This window comes from Melopsittacus undulatus, chromosome 8 (genome assembly GCF_012275295.1).
Source record: "Melopsittacus undulatus isolate bMelUnd1 chromosome 8, bMelUnd1.mat.Z, whole genome shotgun sequence".
In the NCBI taxonomy this organism is placed as follows: domain Eukaryota; kingdom Metazoa; phylum Chordata; class Aves; order Psittaciformes; family Psittaculidae; genus Melopsittacus; species Melopsittacus undulatus.
In genome coordinates, this window is record NC_047534.1 from 31,006,517 (window position 1) to 31,029,298 (window position 22,782).

The 22,782-nt window shown below is 39.4% G+C and overlaps 1 protein-coding gene across 1 annotated transcript in view; it reads right to left on the reverse strand.

The window, feature by feature from the left end:
* Positions 1–2,938: 2,938 nt before the first annotated feature.
* The window catches only part of STAT4 (signal transducer and activator of transcription 4), a 38,758-nt gene continuing 18,914 nt past the window's right edge, over positions 2,939–22,782 (reverse strand). The window contains exons 6-23 of the mRNA XM_005145574.3: positions 22,262–22,347; positions 21,255–21,406; positions 19,925–20,083; positions 18,958–19,050; positions 18,076–18,135; positions 16,744–16,761; positions 16,570–16,663; positions 15,671–15,715; positions 12,838–12,921; positions 12,472–12,570; positions 11,124–11,259; positions 9,562–9,614; positions 8,649–8,743; positions 8,069–8,205; positions 7,485–7,676; positions 6,138–6,204; positions 5,520–5,628; positions 2,939–3,418 (exon numbers count right to left, since the gene is read on the reverse strand). Coding sequence (XP_005145631.1) covers positions 3,392–3,418; positions 5,520–5,628; positions 6,138–6,204; positions 7,485–7,676; positions 8,069–8,205; positions 8,649–8,743; positions 9,562–9,614; positions 11,124–11,259; positions 12,472–12,570; positions 12,838–12,921; positions 15,671–15,715; positions 16,570–16,663; positions 16,744–16,761; positions 18,076–18,135; positions 18,958–19,050; positions 19,925–20,083; positions 21,255–21,406; positions 22,262–22,347 — 1,706 coding nt within the window. The 3' untranslated portion in view covers positions 2,939–3,391. The remainder of the gene's footprint in view (positions 3,419–5,519; positions 5,629–6,137; positions 6,205–7,484; positions 7,677–8,068; positions 8,206–8,648; positions 8,744–9,561; positions 9,615–11,123; positions 11,260–12,471; positions 12,571–12,837; positions 12,922–15,670; positions 15,716–16,569; positions 16,664–16,743; positions 16,762–18,075; positions 18,136–18,957; positions 19,051–19,924; positions 20,084–21,254; positions 21,407–22,261; positions 22,348–22,782) is intronic.

Genomic DNA, 22,782 nt, shown 5'->3' on the forward strand with positions numbered 1-22,782 from the left:
TGGCTCCCGTTCCCTCAGGAGGAAAGATAGTGAAGTGTAAAACTCAAAGGGCGATCCCTAGACAGCACCAAGGATGGGGAGCTGGCCAGCGGTGGCTGGTGGCAGGGAGCCGCCGGTTAGTGACACCGGGCTTATCCCCTGAGATGCATCCATTGCACCGCCGCCAAGCTCCCAGCGCCGCTCCTCGCTTTCCCCTTGCCCCAGAATAAGAACTCCGAGCACCGCCGCGTCAGAACGGTCCCCAGCCGGTCCTGCATGGCCTAGTGCGCAGGCGCGGGGGAGGCGGGAGGGGAGCGCGAGCCGGGAACAGCCGCTCCACGTGACTTCTGGGAAGGCAGCGGAGTACCCGAAAGGGGAGGCTGAGGGGAAGTCGAAACCGAAAGCAGAGGCGGCCGGGTCTCCCCCGCTCCAGCCCCGGACGCCCTCAGCCACCACTTCAGTCTGTAGCAGTGAGAGAATGATCCTTTTCCAAGTGCTGCTGGTGGGATACTCGCTGGCGGAGCAGTGGGCTGGCGCTGGAAAGCAGGAGCTGGGGCAGACGCCCGTGAGGGCAGCCATGGTCTGAGCTGCACAGAAGGAACGCAAGCCAGTGCAATAAGGGCTGCGCAGACACAGTTGAAACCGTTACGAACTGTAACCCAGATTTTCATCCAAGTTACAGAAACTAAGAATGCCTATAAACTGCAGGTGGCTGAGTGTCTTCACAGTTCTCAGCATTTGTCAGTTGAGAGTTTCCTTCCCAGGGAATAGCTTGACAAAGTAGTTTTGGTTTCCTTCATGTCACCTGTCTTGCAGCTGTGTTATTTGCTAGGATGCTTTGTGCTACTTTGCCGTGACAAGTTTTGTCTTGTGTATGATGTGTCAACAAAGGCCAGAAGGAATTAAGTCCAGGATTTGATGCAGGTCTGCAAGATACTTGGATCCTTTTTGGTATCTTTTATATGGTATGAAATGCTACCAAGTAGTGGGTATAAATGTGGCTATAAATTAAAGCTGTAGCAGAAGGTAACTAGCTGTTTTCACATTTTTTTGACTGGAATTATTACTGTGATGTGGCAAGACAAAACATACAGAACAACCCCATGGGTTTGCTGGATTTTTTTATTTTTCCTGTTATTTTTGACTCTGCTATTGCAAAATACAGTGAAAGCAAAACCACAGTAAAAGTACTTAAAAGCAGATGTTTCATTCCTTCTGGCAGTGTCTGAGGCATCCCTTTCAGTACAAGTTTTTCTGTCCTCCCTCTCCCCCCATCATTTTACTAGAGAACCCTGTTCTTACTCAAAGTGGCATAAGAACAAAATTCTCACTTTTTTAATTGAAAGAGGCTTGGACTGTATATATTTATATTACGGAAGATGACCCCAGTGTTCCTTTAAAGGAGTGAACTGATTTAAAGTCACGTGGCTTTCAATTAAATGTTAAACTTACCCCTTGTGAAATCTGATTTTAAACAATAGTAGGAACTGTAATGCCAAAACCTTATCCACAATGCAATTCAGTAACACAAAGTATATTGTGTTGAAGTCAAGACTCGAGAGTCTTGAAGAGTTGCATTGCACAGGGAGCAGGGAAGAAGGAGAGGGAAGATTGTTTCATGTGCTATATAGCACATGAAACAGTACTCACAGTACTCACTGTGAAGTTTAGATGGTCAAAAGGACAGGCTACCCCCCATTTTGTTTGTATTGAGGTTAGAATGAAAAGACATTCAATTAGCCAGCGTGAGGTAAAGTTACGCTTGCTTTAGAAGTCTGTTGCTACTTGTAGTTCAGACTTGAGATCAGTGCAAGGAAGGCTTGACTCTTTTTGTTCTATCTGGAAAAAATTCCACAGAAGCCCAGGTACCCAACTTTAAGCTAAAATCCATTTTTATTTATGCTGGTCATATAAATTACAGATTTTACCAAACTATATACACAATGGTTGTTTTGAAAAATTATTTATACATGATGCTTTCTGAAGGGGAAGGACTTCTTATCTGCAGCTTGGTTTAATTCACTGTGATGAAGAGACATGTTCGTTCATGTTCCTACGCAGCACAGAAATATCTCATTACTCTGTTTCCATTCACTTGCTTTCAACTAATGTTAATAGTATGCACGAGAGGAGTGAGTAAAAAAGGCAAAATGAAAGCAAAATTCAGGACTTACTGATTCAAGGAGGCTGTTTTCATCCCAGATGTCTAATTTGAACCTAATTTGCAGAAGATCGCAAGGCGCAAATGTGCAAGTGTTTGCATGTATTTTAGGAACATTGCGTGCATTAACCACTTATTCTGCAGACAAGATCTAAATCTTGAATGAGAAATACATGAAATACAGCAGCCTTGGAACTGCATGTTTATTATTAACAGGGGGTTTGCGGATAATATTAGTAGGAAAGTGAAAAAACCCAAAACCAACAACAAAACCAAACAACCCAAGCCCAGCACTACACAGTGCCCGAAATAATAAAGAGAATATTTTAAGAAGGCACTTTACCATTTATACAAAAACTAGTTATTCTGCTTATTAAATGACTCTGGCAGGCATGTAATACTTTGTCATGTAGCACAAATTGCCCAGTGATCAGCAAATGCTGCAGCTCTTCAGTAACTATTCCTTTAAAACTGCTTCCCAGTCCACATTTACCAGATAGCGTCCAGACTCTGCCAGATCAGGATTTTTCCATGTTAAACTCTGATAGTTCTTGCTGTAGTATCTGAGTACTTTATGCACAAATGCACTTCAGCAGCAAAATGGAGACAGCCTTTTGAAACCACAAGTTTTGTGTCTGTTTCCTTTCTCGGACACCCTTGTCTTGCAGACCTTTTTTCTTCATGGCACATAAAAATCTATGCTGAAGCTAGTTCATCTTTGGAAAAAGCAAATCCTGGACACCTATGGGACATCTCAACTCAGGGGGACGAGAATCTTTGCTTTAAAATAGTCGCTAAACCAGTAGTATGCAAGATGATGATTAAACAGAAACTACTTAGAGCAGTAAATCATCATTTCCTCACACGCATTGATGTCTTTAGTTGTCCTTACATGCTACCTTTAGAAGCAAAACATTCTGTTCTTATACTGTTATTTACAGCAATTCTATGGATGCTAAATTTCACTGGCAGAATTATCTCTGCTGGACCTTGCTGAATAAAGTGACCTCCAAGCCAGAAATGATTTGGCCTTTTATCAGTGAGGAGAGGAATTCTGACTTGCAGGAGGCTATTTGTAATCCCTAGGGAGAAGATTCCTGGCTTACACGATATTGGTAACAGGGTCCCAAGAATAATATTGTAATGGTTTCTGGGAAATGCTGATTTACAAACATGATGGAGGGGGAAAATGATAAAAATTACTGCATCTTTAACCCACACGTGTTTACTGTTTTTTCTGGTTTGTGAACTTCAGTCAGTTGAGTAAGGAGAACTCAGCTGCAAGAAAAGAAGGAAAAGATTAGTCTTGTGGCAGTTGCTGCTGTTCATTCAAAAGTAACTGCACATTAAACCTTCTTTGGCACCATGTAATTGCAGTGTCATTTTGACAACATAATACAGACTGAGGATCCCATTTCTGGTTGTTCACAAAATATTGGAATGCTCATTAGAAAACACTGTGTGGTAGTTGCAATAAAAGAGACATTTTTATATGAACTTTTGTGATTCTTGCAGCCTATGGATTATGTATTGCAGTGGTTTTAGTGGAGTCTTGTTTTCCTGATGTGTAGGGAAACCTGGAGATGGGGGAACTAGAAGAGAATTCAGCAAGACTACAGAAAGTGTATCTTGCTAAGACCGAGTTACTGAGTTATAGGATAATTTGTTCCACTGCAGATTGCACCCTTGTTCTCCGCATCTCACACAGTGCTTTTTCACTGGCATCTTAGTGAGAGAACGTATTGCTTTAGTAATGCAGATCGTCTGCTTGCTCTACTTGGGTAGCTCTTCACTAGGGTAGTTTGCTGTGTGAATTTGGGATGATAAGGAAAAAAAACTCCTTATTTTCCTCTTTTCCATTTATCAAGTTAAATAGAATGTTAAAAGTAAGGAGGGAATACTTAAAATCCTCTAAAACAATTTTCTCAACTAATTCTAGAAAATATTTCTAGTTAAGAGCCTCTAGAAAATCACCTACCATTTAGCAGCACTGAGCCACTTCTCTAGTACCCTTAAAAACTGCAATATGATTGTATTTGACCCTCCCAGTTCATTACCAAACACATGGGGGTTTTTGTACAGTTATGACTCCAAAAGATGGCATGGTCACAGCTTGTTTATAAGCTCTGGAAAGAGCTGGTCTGAGAATTACTGTTGAATGCTAAAAGAAACCAAAAACATTTGGAGCCTGATGATAAACAGAAGTGAAGCCAACTGTTATTTGCATTCACTAAACTTTGGGAAAGGCAAGTGCATACTACTTCACAAATGCAGTTTAGGTCAGAACTGTTTTCATATGGCATAAACCAAACAGCAAGCGAGTGGGGTCATGTCTCAAATTGGGTGTATATGTTTTAATACAGACTTTCCATTCAGAATAGTATTTCAGTTTTAGGTGAAGAACTAGTTTGCTATTGGAGAAAAAGGTGAAGAAGCAAGAAAAAGATACTTGGCTCTTGAACAGATCTTCAGCTTGGTGTATATTAAAGAACTCCTCTATTTGTATATAAAGTTTAACTGTGCTTCATATCAGCAGCAGTCAGGATTCTTGTTTAGTTTTGGTCTGTGGGTGAGGAGGAGTGTTTACAGAAAGGCATTTGAAGGGGAGTTGACAGGCATTTAAATGCATAACTATTTTAACACCATAGGTCATTGAACATAGAGAAAAACAAGACCTAGTATTAAAAAAGGAGGTATTCTTTTAAAGCTGTCAAAGCCAAACCATTACTTTGTTTCCTGATAGAAGTCTGCTGGGCAAATCTCCAGTGGCCACACATTAGTGCTCGAAGTATTCTAAACCACAGTGATTCAGAACACAATTTCTAGTCAGTAAGTACAAGAGGGAAATATTTCACATAGGATGTCGATACAGTGTTTTCCCAATCCTTCTATATACTTAGTGAGTATTAGTTTTATTTGTTAAGAAGATTTTAGTTGACATCTAATTTCTGACTTTGGTACCTCAAGTAGAAACTTGCAGCACAGAAAAGTTGTGCAAGTTTGCTGAATCACAAGTTTTTATATTCCTTGTTCAGCTCCCCTATGCAAGACAAGTCCTTTGTGCTAGCTACAGAATTAGTGTAATTGTTATGTGTTTGTCAGTGTAAAGGTTTCATTTGTGCAAGAACTCTAGGATCTTTGAATTTTGACATTCATGATTCACTGGCCAGTGTGTCAGACAATTTCAGTGACTCCAAATATGCTTGTACATCCTGTCCCATTTAGAACAGGAAATGTCTGTATTGAGTGATGAAAGAGCACTGATTTTGCTAATAATTGTACAAGCAGCCTTTTTTATAAACAGCATCTGTGTTGTACATGTTCAACTTGCTTATGTATGTACAATATTAACTTATGAATGGAAAAGTTTACAACATACAGCAGTTTCGATCACAGTGGGACTCAGATGTTCTCTCAGCACAGCATAAACACTTGGAGACATTGGAAGAAGATCTGATGGAGAATGTGGATCTGTAGAATCATTTAAGCTTAAAAAAAAGGAAAAAGAACAAACCACAAAAATAATCTTAAAAGCAACCTAAATCCCTCTAACTTGATGCATAGCACTGAAGTACGGTGAATGCTTAAGTTAAGCTTATACTTGGGCTTGCTGGGTGCCCTAGAAGCACATTCTAACAAGCTGATACACACTTAAAAATGTAGGAGATAGGACCAAGGGAAGAGAAGATAAACCTGACTCTAGTATCAGTTGCTGGAGAGAAAAAGGGTGCAGTGAAAGATTAGTATATCAGAGTACTGCAAAGCCTTCATTCAATTTTCACAAATGTTTTGCCACATGGATGGGAAAAGCACATAAAAGTGAAGTTCTTTACCTCCCTTTCTTGTCTTTAGCAGTCATTAGCCAAGCAAAAACTTACAATATGTTGCTTTCCTGAATTCTTAGAATGGGAGAAGGGAGGCAGGAATAACTTTGAAGCAGTATATAAATTTAATAAAAATAATATTTGAAATGTAATACATCCATAAGAACACTTACATTTTGGAGACTGGGATAAATACAGAAGGAACATAACCTTTGCCGCCTCCATCTGAGGGCTTTGAGACTAAAAACAAATGTTAGAAATTAAATATTGCCTAGTAGTTTTATTATGTATTTGAAATTAGATATCTGCTCTAAGTGCTGCAGACCATAATATATTAACACAGAAATGTTGCTGTTCATGTTTGAATAAACAGCCATAAAAATGAGGGGAATTCCTGAGATTGGTCTTTGGGTTCAGGTCTTAGTCACATGTTTGACTGTGCTCCCTTTATATGAATTGCCATATCAGAATATAAGACCACAACTGGTGAAAGAGAGCTTGGTAGGGTTTCAAAAGCGAATATACCATAATTCTACAAGCTTGGTAATTTTGAGCCTCTAGATTTCAGTTCTGCAAATGCTTGTGCTCTCTCTCTACAGATACAGCTTCAGCAATGTCTTTTGCATGAAATTAGGCATACACATAAATTTTTAGAGGATTAGAACATTAGGCAAAGTCAACAATTAAAATGAAGAGGAAAACCACTTGTAGCCTCCAAATATTTTTGGGTAGAGTAGGAGTTTGAACTCAGATGGCATTGTAACCTTTAATATTGGAAGTCTAGAACAATGTGTATTATCTACTAAAAAATCAAGGCTTTGAGGGCCTTTTGAGCAAGAGCAAGTTTGGTCTAAAAATGGCCTGAATTGTAACTTAGGCAAGAGCAAGTGTGGGCCTGAATGTATTTGAAGCCATTCTTGTCTAGCTTTTTTGTATTTTCCAGTTCAATTGCCAGGGTTTTTCAAGAACATTGTCTGCCATAATAACTTTGTAATTGCAAAGTAGGTCAGCAAAAGGCACTGTAGGTAGGTAAGTGACCTTTTGCTATATGGTTCCACCTAATGAAATGAAATAAAACAAAACGGGTCATCCAAGCTGTTTAGAAAATACATAATTCCCTTGAAATCGAAGAGACTGTATGCTACTGTAACATAATTACAAAGCCAATCAGCAGGATGACTTTTCAGTTTCATCTCCTTTGAACACTCAAGCACTGAATTTTGTAATGCAATGGTCAGGAAAAGAAATAATCCTGATTTTTTGACTGTTTGTACCCTAAGATCTATTCCTAGCTTCTTTGAAATATTGGTGTTGTCTCTCTAATATAACCTCTAAGACCAGGAATGTATTTACAAAATGAAGCTGTCTAAATGATAGACACGTGTTAAAACACTTATCTTGATGCCAATTAAAGGAGGCATCTTAATCTGTTCTCTTTCTCCCCTCCCCACATTCCTCAAATTGCCTCTTGACTTTGCAGCTGCTTTGCAGAAAGGGCAAATAGAGAAATGGAGCCTAACCTTCATTTGGCTGACAGCTGTAGTGTTTGCCAAACGCCTTATCTTTGGGAATGTCTGGATACAGATACTTCAGAGGATTTTCAGGAACGTTGTCTGCCATAATAACTTTGTAATCACGCAGTATGTCAGCAAAAGGTAGTGCAGATAAGCGACCTTTGTTATAGGGTTCCACCGAATGAAATGTAACGTCTCCTGTAAAAATACAAAAGCATCACGACCTCTGATAACTGGTAGATCAGCATCTGCTGTTAGAATGTATTTTTGCCTCTCTTGCAATTTACACTGGTGTGGGTTTTACTTGTTCAGATCAGCTTTCAAGATATACCTTCTGCTCATGTGTATGCAAATTTGAAGCCTGCAATAAAGTTCATTTCCTAAGGAACTTTAGATAGTTAAGAACTGAGAGGTACATTTTCAGAGTTTTGATTTATGTTTCAGTAAATATGATACTTGTATCTTGCCCAAAACCATACTAAGACATGATACTCATGAATTTTACTTTCAAACTGAAGAAACCATGGCTTCTGTATTACAGGTGTATTGCAAAGTTTGAAGTTTATGTTATTTTTTTAAATTATACTTACCATTTTCTAACTGATCCACCCAAGTAAAGGTAATTCCACCTAGATTGCTTTCACTAAACCTTAACAAAAATGTTCCTGGTGTCTTGTCTTTGAGCAAAATTCGTTCCTTTTCTTTGCTTACAAATCCCATTATGTACCTGAAGGGTAACAAAAAAAATCATGGGTGTACTATTGGAAAAAAAATACAGATTTCAGTCTGTTCAGTGCAATTGGCCAAACTCTATATAGATTTTCAAAGGCTGGTTACAAAAGCTTTACAAGGTCTTGAAACTATGACAAAAGCTTCATGTGATTTATAGGTGGAGCTCAATGGCATTGAGTGCAGAGTACTATGAAGCATGATGGAATTTATCTCAGTACTTGACTGTACACTGACAGAACTGATAGACAGATGACCTGTTTCTAAGAGATACAATGGTGTTCCCTGTTGGCAAAATATTCCAAAAGTTATAAATGGGAAGAGGGAGAAGTTTTGCACTCTTTGCAAATTCTCTTCTGCATAGGTAAAACTGAGATTAGTAAAGAGAAAAAAAGACAAAGCAAGGAGAGATCAATATAGAGCAGTTTCCTTGTTGCTCACCCATCAATCCAAAGAGGAAGAATGTGCTTTTTAATTAAGTCCAGGATAGCTTCAAGCCAAACCCAAAAGGTAAAAGACTTTCCAGGCAAATGTTCCTAATAGTTAAAAAAAAACAACCACGAGAGAAGTGAGAGGTGTTACCCAACATCCATATGACATGGCTGTCTCAGTATTTTAAGAATCATCTAATTTGTTTAAGCCAGAATTACAAATTTGAACTGCTGTTTTGAGCAATGTCTCTCGTTCAGCCTGACATTAAACCAATTGATTTTTAAAATACGCATTGGAAACACCTCATTTTTCAAGGAAAAAAAAAAAAAGAAATCACAGTCATTGTTTCTTCCTGGTTATGAAATTCTATTTTGACAGAAATGATGACGAGAAAGTTCAGCTTTCTTCCAAGGTGCCATACCTATTTAAATAATGTAGTTAATGAGAGTAAAATGATTTTACCCTCCTTTGCCAACAATTTATCTGTTCTTCATCAAAGTTGCTGAATATATCATCTGACTTGAAATAATTTAGGTCACAGCTGACCATATGAAAAAATTACTGTGTGCTTTATGAAAAATATATTGTGTGCTTATATATATGAAAAATATATTATGAAAATATACTGTATGGTTTGCCAGCACAATCTATTGGCCATTTTCAGAAGTAATAGGGCATGCTATAATGACAGTTTCCAATATCTGTAGCAATGTAACTCTATATTGTAAGTATTTCTCTTAGCCCAGACTTTAAACTTCTGGAAATACGATTTTCCTAGTTAAACTTTTACCAGGAATGTGATTGTGCTGGGCTGTAAGTCCCACGTATTGCAAGTGGGAATCTTGTCAGTAGCATCTGGGAGACAGGCACACACATGAGCGGTAAGAGAAAGGAGAATTCAGTTTTACTTTTGGAACCCTACCTTGCAGAACTTTGCCCAGGATAGTTGATAATCATTGTAACTAACTTGTTGTCCTGAGAGGGGAAAAAACAAATGGTGAGCCTGTGTTTCTGAAGTTTTGAAATAGATAAAGCTTGATATTCTGTATAGTTGGTGGGGGGAGAAGTACAGTACCTCCAGACCTGGAGATGGATGGAGAGTGGTGTGCTAAGGGGATGTAGATCAGATTTTCTGTATTCTTTTGAAGCAGCTGATAATAGTAGTTTTGGGAATATTTGCCTGACGTAGTGTGGGACTTTGTTTCCGTAACACTGTATGCTCAGTTTCAGTTTTTAGCCCCAGTGTTACTTCTCTTGGCATTTGCTCTACCTTGAACCTCCATATTTTAAGACAATTTATTTTTTCTTATGATTTCTGTAGATTTACAATGGCACATCTCAACTCTGCGGCCTCCACTAAGCAAGGAATCTCCAAGAAACCAGCAGGGGAAGTGACTGTTATGCAGGGAAACCAGTCTTTGCTTTCAGCTTTGAAACAATAAAAGTAAAAATTCCCCCTGGTCTTTGACAAATGCTTTTGTTCTTGCCTAACATTAGATGTATTACAGCCTCAGCATGAAGTTTCTTAAAGCTCACCACAGATAAAGCTTTCTTTCCTTCTGCCAGCTTTCTTCGAAGGCCTGTCTTCTGGGGGTCAGCCAGATCAAAGTGTTCAATAGTCCACCTCTCTGAAGCTACAGGGCTCCCTTGCTATGCTGTCACTGGTGAAGGATGGGTCCCAGAACTAAACAGACCCACACAGACAGGTACTAAAATGGAAACAAAACCTAAACCAAACCACATAAGCAAGCAAAAAGACTTCCTTTTGATTTCAGATGCATGAGATAATTACTTGCTAAGGTAACAAAATAACATTGCAGTTCAGCATGATGCTGATGCCCTCTTCAGTTTAGCAGTCTGGAAGTTCAGAAGTTTAATCATTTTGTGGTGACAATAAGCTGACATGTGCCTTTCCTTAAAGAAAAAAATGTCTCTGTGGAATTTTTGATGTCAGCTCTGGAAGTGGAGGTCATGCTGTCTGGGTTGGCTGAGATCGTTTTCTTCATAGTAGCTGCAATGGGGCTGTTTCGGGTTTGTGCTGGAAACCATGTTGATAACACAGGGATGTTTTAGTTATTGCTGAGCAGAGCTTACACAGGGCCAAGGCCTTTTCTGCTTCTCACCCCTCCTTAGCAGGATGGGGGGCACAAGGAGCTGGGAAGGGACACAGCTGGGACAGGTGACCCCCAACTGACCAAAGGGATGTTCCATTCCTCATGATGTCATGCTCAGCATATAGAGCTGCAGGAGGGAGAAGGAAAAGGGGGATGTTTGTAGTGATGGTGTTTGTCTTCCCAAAGAACCACTACGCATCATGGAGCCCTGTTTGCCTGGGGATGGCTGAACACCCACCTGACCATGGGAAGTGGTGCACTTAGCTGCTGGCTGGCATTAATCCATGACATATATTTAAACTCATTACCTGCAACTACCAAATATAAGAGCTCGAGAGCAAATAAAACCTGCATGTTTCTACACTCTTACCTGTAAGTTTCTCTGCCAGCATGTTGAGCTGCTCAGAATTGAGTCCACGACCAACATATGAGGAAAATTGCCAGCTCAGTACTTCTAAGAGCTGACTTAAAGTGGCAGCAGGAGGATTATTGAAGAAAGACAAATTCTGCAATGGAATTAGTGCTTTGTTTAGACAGTTAACAACCATGAAATACACTGCAGGCTGTGAAAGAGGCTGCAAGTACTTGAGCAGAATCTGGAAGTGTTAAAAATAAGGTGTGCAGAGGGGATATACTGGGGCAAATTGGCCAAAAGGCTGACCCTTCCCCCTGCAGCCACCCAACAAGGTCCACTTGGGTGCCTGAGCAGAGTTGTAGGGGGAAACTCCTAGAGAGAGACAGAGTCCATGTGTGCATCTTGGATGATAAAATTTCTTGCTATGCTTCTGATAGCATTGTATATTAAGACAGTGAAAATCTGCTTAAATCTTGTCCAGTTAATGCAGCTGGTCTAGTACTTGAGTATGTTTGGTGCATGGAAATCTTAAACCATCGTGTACTCCTAGTGTTATGTAGTTGAATCATTTGGCTCATCTTAGTTTCTCATTTGGTTTCTGGTACATGCCATAAACATACTAAAGACTGTGCAAAAGCTCTTTGGGAATGTCACAGAGTGATAATGAAGTCCAGGCTACTGGTCAGCTGGCCTGCCATCGTTCTTAGGCACACCCCATGGTCATCTCTCATCCTTTCTCTCCTCCGAACACTCTGATTGCCACTAATCCCCAACTGAAAGTATGAGAGCTATTGACAGTACTATTCTACAGTCTGCAAACACTGTCAACTGGGTATAGAGCCTGAGACTCTGCTTTTGTTCACAGTTAGAGCCCCTAGAAGGTGCTACTTGACATTTATCTTCCCCACAGAAAGCTCCTATAAAAGGTATGCTGGAAAGCAGTACTTGAGTGCATTGCAGACCCACCTATGCACCTACTTTGACAGTTTTGAATTGTAATTGTACTAATAGAATTATTTTGTACCATCTACAGCTTTGGTCAATCATATCCAAAAAAGACAAATTGAAACTAGAAAACTTGTGGAGACTAGAAAAGTTGTGGAGAAAGGCTATCACCTGTCTTTAGTGTAAGAACTACTACTTCAGCCTACAAAAAGGAAGGCTAAGCATGCATATGGTTTTGTATTTGGGAAGGGAACAAAAGATAAAGCAAACTTGAACCTATGATGTTGATAACAGCGTATGTGAATAAAACAGGTTCAGTTTGAGGGAAACACAGCCTTTTTATAATGAATATATTTGGTAACTGACTAATAGGAATGTGAAAATGCAGCAAGTCAGTACTTGCACACTGAAAACCTACCTGAGGATCGTTGGTTGACAGATTGTACCAAATAATAGAAGCCCAGGCATTGGGTAGCTGGCTGACATTGGAAATCATCACCACAGGCAAGGAACTGGTCTGGTGGAAAGAATGAGTGCAGTATGTAAATGCTGCCAAGGAAAGTGTTAGTGCTGTGTTATACTTTGTTTTTTTTTAGCCTCCTCTTTCTTGCTTAAGCATACAGTTCTGTCCAGAAGTTCTGTAGTATTATGTCTACCTCTGCTCACTGCTGAAGATAACATCTAGGATAGAGACCTGTGGTCTGGCCCAACACTACTGTTCTTCTATAAGCTGCTGGAAAATGCCTTTTATTCTTGCCTCAAAAAATCTGGCTTGGATACTCACTTCCAAGTTTATAGTCAGTCCATACAGGCAGACCTGTGTTTCAAAGCTGATGGAATGCAGCTCCTCAGTCACCATGTGAGGGCCCTGAGGGAGTAAATAGGTTATAAAACTGTGAATGCACAGATGGCATTTAACACTGTTTTAGTGATCTGACTGCTGACATGACACAACTTTGCAAGAAAACACATATCCAAGATGTAAGTAGAACTGGAAAAGAAGGCAGTGAAGGAAATAATTTGTTTGTTAAACTCTGATGTTAAATTAGTCCAGAAGTCTGGTGTGTTTTTTTCCTGATGAATCTGAAAAAAACCCTTGACATTGTTAAAGCAACACTTTTAAACTTTAAACTTTCACTTTTGATTTTTTTCTAAAAGGGTACTTTTAAACACAGATTTTCACACAAAATGTTAATGGATTATTTTTTGTGTCTGACAAAGATTATCTCCAACTTTTCCTAAAGTTTCTTTACTGAATAACAATTCCAGTTTAAAAAGTGAGGTTAAACTTCAGGAGAAACAAGCTAGAAATGAAACAATAAGCCACAACTTTAATGACAGGCAGACAAGTAGGCTCTCCTCTGGGAACACAGGCCTGTCATAAGTATACTTAGACGGTACTAGCTGAAGGAGTAGAGCCCTAAATCACTAATCCAATGTAAATCTGGTATTAAAACCCCAAGCTTTTCCAGGAAGGGAATCTGTCTGTCATAGTCGATTAGAGTTTGTAATACAAGCATTTTATTTTGATTACAAACCAGCATAACTCTGTAAAGATCCAAATCTCTGCCCCTTTGGAAACAGGTCTTTTGTAATATATTTCCATCCCCATAAGTAAAATCTATCTGTCCTTTTCCTGTGTTGTTGTTTTTGCCCTCCCCATCACATAATTGTTTTATCAGACTTGTAAAAAGAATCAAAAATCCCAAACCAAGATACTTCCAATTATGGTACTACTCTGGTTTCAGTCAATGTAAAATAAAACTGTTCCTTGGGAAAGTGCTTTGTGGCCTTTCCCATTGAAGACCTCCTCCGAGACAAATGCAGGCCACTGCAAGCAAAGATACTGTATAAATAAGGGATTGAGACCACAGGAGTTCCTCAGGTATCTGAATAATAAATCTGCCTTGCAAAGGGAAAATCCAGCTTAGAGCTGAGGGCTTTTACATGACATAATTATCCATCAAGTGAACACGAATGTATTAATACAGGTAGAATCAATCCAATGCTTACGTTAGCAATGACTTCCCAGACTGATTTTGATCAAGGAGAAGCTCTGGTTGAGGAAATCAGCAGTGTCACAGCTCAGCTGTCCTAATTCTCCACATCTCTGTGTTTTACATATTTATAAAGGCACAGTATGTGAAAGTGGGAGTAAAATGCTACCAGAAGTAGAACACTAACAGTTTTACACCTACAGTTTTGCATTTGCTTGTCTTGATGCAAATGACTTGGTCAAAGCAATTGAGAGGCCAGCTTTGAGTTTCAGTCTTGCTAATCAGGTTGCAAGTTATTCCATTCAGAAACACCATGTGAAAGATGCATGAGTATCTTCTGCTTTAGGTTCTTGCTTAAATTTCTCCATTCTGATCACATCTTTGCTTTGTATTTAAAGATACTTGTAATAACTTTTATGTTTGTACAACTACATCTGTGATGGGTGATTTTATTATTAAATAATTTTTCTAAACTTGCCAGTACAACTTTCCCCTCGGCACTTCCACTCTGCAAAAAAATGTACAGAGATACCTTAAACCAGTATAAGCTACTTTCCTTCATAGGCAAGTAGGTGGCATTCATAGAAGCATTTCATGAGTGCAGTTACCTTGGGAAACACAGTTGTGGTAGCACTGGCAGAGGCTGTATCATTGGCTGCAGGCTTCTGACTCTTGCTTCAGTAAGAGATTTATGTGCATATTTTCATTGTCAAATAGCCATGCTAAATTTACAGTGATGGGCCACCCTAGTACTTGTGTGTACTTGTGCATTCTCGCTCCCTGCCTGCTGCCTCCAGCATGGCATGGATGAGAATAATCCTGCCTTCTCCCCTGCGGGGTGGTTATCCTTTCCCCTCCTGGCAGAGATGCAGGTGAATGAAGGCATGCAGTAAATGGGATTCTGATCTTGTCTGTGACACCTGAGGCACTCAGGAATCATGGAATCATAGAATAGTTAGGGCTGGGAAGGACCTGAAGATCATCTAGTTCCAACCCCAGAGCAGAGAAGAAGGATGTATAGTAGAGCTGTGCAGATGCTGAGGAAGGGGAAGGGGTTAGGAGTTGGGCAGGAGAAGAAGCAAAGGACAATGAGGGGTGCTAAAGGGTAACACAGGAATGGAAAGTGTTCTACAATACAGGTGATCGCAGGGACACAGTGTACTGCATGTGCTGATGTCAATACTTCTGGTTTCTGCTCTCTGCAAAGCAAGAATGTGTGGAGTTTAAACTCCCCTGCTAGCAAGCAAGCACTTGCAATACCTTTTCACCTTGATGTTGGGTGGTACGTGCATATCTCTGAAATCTGGGTACTGCAAAGTATCTGCTGGTTTGTCAGGGCTGACATGTCATAGTTTAAGTGTCACCACAAGAGGGGAACCTATGACCAGAGTCGAATGAGTATTGGTAAACTAAGCACACTTTTGATCCTGGTTGAGGCATGCAAACTTCTTTGATGCAAATATAATTATGCCCTTACTTCAGCTGTAAACTTGGACAACAGAACAGAAAAAGAACCATTCCTATAGGAGAAATTGTTTCAACAAAAAACTCAAAAAGCCTCTTTTTCCCAAAATGTAAGTGACCAAAAAGGAAGCCTAAAAGAGGAATAAGTGCACAAACCTCATTTCCTTTGCTGCCAGCACTTGATTTCATTTCTTTGGGCTGCTGTATAAAGCAAAACAATGTTTATGTGCCAAAGAAACTATAGACAGAAACACATATAAAGGCCATATTTATATTTAATAAATTGTAATTATTTAAATTTTAATATTTAACATATTTAACCATGATGTTCTTCATATGATAAGGTTTTATTTACAGTATACACATACTCCATGACAAAGGCTCTGACACTATGCCTTGGAAAGTCTATTCAGGGAATAGTCTTTTGATATTTTTAAAGAATTTTTTAAGAAATTAACTGAATGTAACAAAGTGTTTATTAGGGTGCTTACAAAATGTATAACAGAAAGAGCACTAATGACTGTCACTTTCCATCTCCTGTTGCAAACCTACACTGACTCACTGCATCTGTGGTTAAGCTCTAGAAAATACCGTAGGGGAGTGAGTCCAGCCAGAAAGCATGGCTCAATGGGAGATTAGAGAAGCTACAGTACTAGTGCTGTAGTCTCTCAAAAGACAGTTATTGCAGGCAGGCATTAGTTTCAACTAGATCTAGAGCATTCAATTATAGTTTTCCCTAGACAGTGGTGATGTTTGGTTTGGGGTTTTTTCTTATACATAAAACCCAGTTTCTGAGAAACTGTAGTTCAGCATAATTAGTCTTCTTTTCTGGTATTAGTTAGGATTTGCTTTGTCATTTCAGTGAAAATATACAGTCTTATGGAATGGATAAAGTATGGAATGGGATAAAGAGGTTCTAGGGGTAAATTTTCTGTATAAGGAAAAAGAAAATGAGTGTGTATACTTGACAGTAATACAGTTCTCCCAGCGTAGTCTTTAAAGACTCTTTGATTTCTATACCAAAGGTACATGACAGGAAGAGAAGTCAAACTTACCAAATGTCGAAATTCTACGGACAGGCTTCCATTTGCGGATTCATCCATGTTCATTGCTTTCATGTGTGTTCCACACAGAATGAATCTACGGTTACTATGGGGGACATTACAGTTATGTACTCCAGTGATGTCATATTGATTTAATCTAAGAAATATGACGTTTTTTATTCTTACCTTACTGTTGAAACATTCCTAAAATAGAAGAGGGGCAGGGGGAGAGGGGAGAACAGATTTTGAATCAGTAAATGTATAAGCCGTAACTTGTACTGAGAAATATATCTTGAGGTGGTAGATTTTGCTTTGTCAAAGTTAACTTGTAGTACCAGTACAACCAAGCAACTGAACTAAAGAACTGAAGTTTGCACCTGGCCAGATGCAAGTCGTATATTTTATCTAGCTTTTTCCTCCTACTGGAATGACATGTGGGTATTCAAAGCTACAGTACTATCTAATTATCTGCATGCCTGTGTTCTGGAACAATACAAGCCTATGTATTTAGCTTATGGTGTGAGAATGTGTGCACAAGAACAAACCAGACAGTACACAGCTTTTGAGAGAAGCAATCCTGGCTGCTCTCCTACTGTTTTCCTTCCTTCTGTTGGGCCAGCATCTATGTGCATGTGGTCAAGGTGGGTTTTAGTGGCCTTTTGGATCACCTTTGCTGATTTTGAAACCATACCTTGACAGCAAGTCTTCTGTCCTGTGTTTTATCATGCTAGGGTGCTGTGACCTGTCTGTCACCAAGCTTGCTCTACAGTACAGGGTATTGCTTAAAATAATACACCTTGCTGAGAGAAGATGCATCAACTCAAAGAGACACCAGGCAACATTAACACTGTTTTCACATTGTATAGACAGGCTCTGAGATGCTTTTTACTTAGGAAATTATAATCAAGAAGCTGGGGATCCTGTTCATTTGGGTCTACTGTAAGAAATAATGGGAACATAAAGGAGAACCAAACATTTTAGGAAGGAGGAGTTTATGTAGCAGTCTTAATTTCAAGCAGGGGTAAAACTCTGTAAGCTGCCAATTACTAATAACAGCATTAGCTTTTCAAGCACGAGCTTCGGGTGCTACTTGCAGCAGCTGCATCAAAGCTACTGGGCCTATTAACATAAGTAGAATTAAGTCGTATTTCAAAGCTAACTATGCAATATGGTTTAATTTAAAACTTTGTGTGATGCTACTATTTCAGACCAATGAATTTTATCAAAGTCTTGAAACAAATCTTAAATGTCTTCCTGCCTCCAATTCGAAAACACCAATTAGACATAGCAGCTTTTTTTAGAAAAAGACAAGTCTTGCACATTAAAAATAGAAAAGCATTACCATGGTTTTTAACTATTCTTTGGGGGGGGTGTGGGTTGTGTTTTTGTTTTGTTTGGGGATTTTTTTGTTTTGTTTTTTTCCTTTTTAGAGCAACTTCTAAATCTGATCCGGTAGCAATTGAAAAACCTGTGTTTCCATAGGGAGGGAGAGAATATCTTCACTTTAAAGTGTCTTACTTGTCAATAGTTGCCTTCACTCTGATCTGGTAGTTCAGCTCTGGCAATTTAATCAGCAACCTTCAAAAGAGAAAATGTAAAAGTAAATATTAATAGAATAAATTTCTCACCAGAAGATACTGGAGACCAGTTGCTCCTCACTAGAGTGTCTGGAATTATTATAATCTGAAAACAGATCAGGCATATAGTATTATATCATGATTTACAGGGTTGTACACTCAGTAAGAGGAGCTGGGCTGTTCCAGTGGCAGGTGTTCTACCCTCCCTGCAAGTATGTGGGAAAGTTAGTATGTGTTTGAGGGAATGGCTAGAGAGAAAAGAAGTAGCAATTAAAGGATGAATTTATCTAATTTGACTGCACTGTAGATGTACAAGTATTTTCCTTCACGTACCCTTTCCACACCACCCAGCCATCCATACATTCTTGCTGTGAGCTGGAAATGAGAGTTCTCCAGGCTTCAGTCTGTTCACAAAGTTGGGCAAGGAGATAGTGGGGGTGAATCAACTTGTCATTGATTCACCTGAGCCCCCCAAAATGCAGAAATTTCTCAGAAGTGTCTCTGAATATTCTGATGTTGGCTTGTGTGATGTAGGTTGTTATTTACTGAGTTTGCAAAGCCATTAAAACAAGATTTCAGTGCCTACAGAACCCTGAAGTTGCTGAATTTTGGACACAATCTGCCTTCCTTCCTCTCTGATTTACTCTTTATTGCCACTTATTACGAATGACGGGTCCTGTGGCCCTTATATCCCCATTCCAGAAAATCTCCATGGAGTCAAAAGGGTCTCTAACACAAGTTGGTCTGCTTTGCTTTCTAGATTCAACTAGCATAAAATTCCGTATGCAAATGAAGGAGTTTATATCAGATTTCCCTTCCTTACCTTAATTTAACGGTGAACTGTATTAACGTTTTAAGAACCATTGGTCTCTGGGGATGTGTTGGCATGCAGGGCTGCCTTTCAACCACAAATGAGCTGTGTGAAAAGAAGTGAAACAATAGATTGTGAGGAATATGCATAAACACGGAGCTGTATTAGGCAGGGTGGGGTGGCGAGGGAAGTGCTTGTATCTTTTAGAGATTATTTCTCCACAGATGTGAAGCGGGAGGTATGCATTCCAACTCTCAGTTCTCAGAATGATCCAGTGGTCCAACTTAGAGCTGACTTGTTCCATACATTAAAAAATTACCCCCCAAACCAAGAATTCCATAGTCCTAAAGTACCAGGCTGATAAAGTCTGGAAGACCAAGACTTTTAATAGAACCATAAAACAGAGCATGAATATGCAGAGCCTGGCTCCAATGGAATTAAACAATCACTTTCTCTTTTTTCATTTTTTTATAAAGAAGAGTTGACCATGTTTTGTTTTCAGATAGTCATTTGTGATGTATCTCCAGTATAGCCAGTAAAAAAGGCAAGAGGGATGATGATAATTTACCTATTCATAGAAGGGCAAATTGGACGGGGAAGAATGTCTTGTGGGGAAGAGGAAAGACAAGAAACAAATTGGCACCTGCTACTTTGAAAAACCACAGCCAACCACCACAACTTTTCTCAGCACTATGTACATAACTCATACTGAAATAAGTGGATTTTGTGTATTCGCTTAGAGGCAGAACTTGATCACAAACCTTTAACTGCTGAACATGAGAAGCTGCCTGGCACCTTCAGCTCCTAGGAGTTTTGATGATGTTTGTACACACTTTTTATATTGGCAACTTGGTCTGCAAGATCCTTAGGGACTCAAACTTATTTCATTTTTTTCCTTCTTAACAATATGATCTCACTGTTGCCGATAAATCAGAGTCAAGTCAAATAAACTTATGTACATTGACGATAGCTTACGTACTTCCGGAAGAGATTGTACAGCAGAAAGTTGACTTTTTCCAGCAGCTGAGGTCTTTGCACTGGGATTGGGTCCCCATCATAAGTCAGTCTGGTCAGCAGTTCATCCAGTTTTTCTAGCTGCCTTCTGACTTGAAAGAGACTCTCTGCCAACAGCGTGAAACTACAGCAAGACAAAGGATTAGTTTGCAATCTTCCCTGTAAACCATTTCTTAGAACATAATGGCCACTGAAGTTCTTGCTTGGGGAAATCAGAATCAGTGCTGACTGGTGCTTTCCAGCTTTATCCAGATTCATGTCCGTTCATCTTTTGTTCACGGGAGTATACGAATAAATCAGGCAAAGTAACTACTTAATTCCAAAAGGAAATATTTACGCATTGGGTGTCATCAACAGCAATGCTATGCTGTGTGATAATCCAGAAGAAATCTATACATGCTGCTGATAAAACATGCTGGGGAAGCTGTGCCAATGTAATGCTTTCCTATAGCTCAGTAGTTTTGCAAAATGCACTCTTATTTAAAAGGATAATATTTATATAATATGCACAAGTTACCAACACTGAGGAAGTGTAAAAACAGTAAGGAAAATTAAATACAAGCACACTTGCTAACAGTTTAATGGGCATGTGTGTATAAAATCACATTTTTAATCTATTTTAACATCTTAATTGGAACAAAAAAAAAACTTCAGTGGAAAAAAAAAAAGGGAGAGGCAAAAATTACTTTTTTATTCCAGCCTAAGAAGGTTTTTGGTTCTTTTCCTTCTTTTCTTTTTACCTCCTCTTTGCCAGGAGAGAATTTTGGTGGGAAAGAAATTATCAGGACATTGACATTCCCTGGCTGCATTATCTTTTTAAACATAATGCTATTATCTTTTGATTTGCAATCAAAAGTGCAAGTTGCCACCAGAGACTAATGCCATTCAATTCCTGCATAGCTTGAAGTCTGGAGGAGTGATGTACCTAGTGAGTCAAAGCATAAAGTGTCTACCCGGCTCCTGCCTAGACAAAACTCCCACTGTCCTCAGCGATAAGCTCAGTCAGCACAGTTCTTACTCAAGCAAAACCCCCAGGAGGGCATGTATCACTTATCTGGAACAACTATCAAGCCAAAAAATGAGTGATAGCAGCGGCTCAGCCTCAGCAGTTCACTAATATTATTAATTCTGGATAGCAAATACTGTCCACCAAAACAAATCGTATTTTTAGCTATTTACTTTCTTAGCTACTCATGAATTTGCTGCTGTTGCAGCTGATCTAAAGGAATGATCATTTCACGTGCAGCAGACTTCCTGTGGTTTTCAGTGGAAACAAAAGCTCAAGGCAAGTTTACCAGTTCTGGAGCTGATCAAGCCCGCCATGGAGAGGACCCCCAATGCAGGCAATCTGCTGCCGTCTCTTCCAGTCCATCAGCTCTTCAGTCAGCATGTTGCTCATAAGCATATCGATTTCATGAATCACACGTCCTATTTTACTGAGTACTTCCTGTAAAATAGGAGAGGTGTCACTAACTGACCACAGGGAGCAGCCACAAAATTCAGCAAGTGTCATAAATGCTGACTGCATTTGCTTTCAATTATTTTGGAAGTAACTGTATTTGGTCTCTCACACTTCAGTCTGTAACTCAGAGGTGACTGGATTCATCACTCGTTGTAACTGAAATAAATCCTGAATCTTCATGAACTCTTCCTCAGTAAACCGTCTTTTCTGGGGGGTGGGAGGAAGGATTGTTGCATTCTCTGTGGGCATAACACCTCCAAAAAGCTGACACTTACAAGGACTTGCAAGGTCAAAAAGTTCTCCTTTTGATTTGCATCACATCCAGTGCATTGGGGTTTTTTGCTTGCTTGCTTTTAACCGTAAAAAGTACGTGGACTTGAACAAATTGCCTAAATGTACAGTTTTCCATGCTAGTAAAGAAGTGGTCAGGGGAATATCTGTCGTATTTGTCTCAGTTGCTGAACAGAGCAAATACCATTGGTGGGTTGTTGTTTTTCTGGTTTGTTTTTCTTGGCAATTATTAGATTACATTTACTTTAAATGTATTTTACTTACTTTAAAAGCTATGGATTGCCAGCTAAGTTATCCATTTAGTACAGATGCCCTTACCTTACTTCTAAGGTATATAGAACCATATCCTGGATAGAGCCATTACTGAATTGCCAGTTTCTTAACTGCTAGGTAAAATCACCCATACCCACTTAAACTATATGTGGATTTTCAACTCCTTTGTTATTTGTTGTTCTGAGAGGAGAATCTAAAAAGGTGCATGTACACATCTGAGTGCTTGGCTTGGGAATAAGGGGAGGAAGCAAAGGGACCACAGAACATGTCACGAACCTTCCTCTTGTAGTCTAAAGTATTGAGCATCGCCTGCAACGCCAACATTTCCTGTTTAATGAGGGTGCTGTTTTTGTCACTCTGCTCTGCAGGGGATGAAAAAAAAGCAGTATAAATGCATGTGTGGCTGCGTGTGAGTGTTTATAAGGAAAGGAGGGAAAGAAACCATGACCACAGTGCAGCATGAGCTAGTGAAAAAATAAACTGCAGATATCAATAGGTTATATGATAGCATATTTCATTTGAATGGACTAGCTTTAGTACAAGTTTAAGATAAGGTTTTATGAGTCCACGTTTTAGGTGTGTATGTGGAACAGGAAAAGGTAGAGAACATAAAGATGATACCTAGAAATTTATAAATGTCTTATGTGCATCTGCATGTGTATTATGTACATCTGTCTTTGGATCAGTGATGGATCTGTACTCTACTGAAACATGCCTGTGGTGTCAGCAGTCAGACTAAAGCTCTTTGGACTTGATGCGAATTATGGGTCTGGCTGAGAGAATGGAGGTTAGGCATT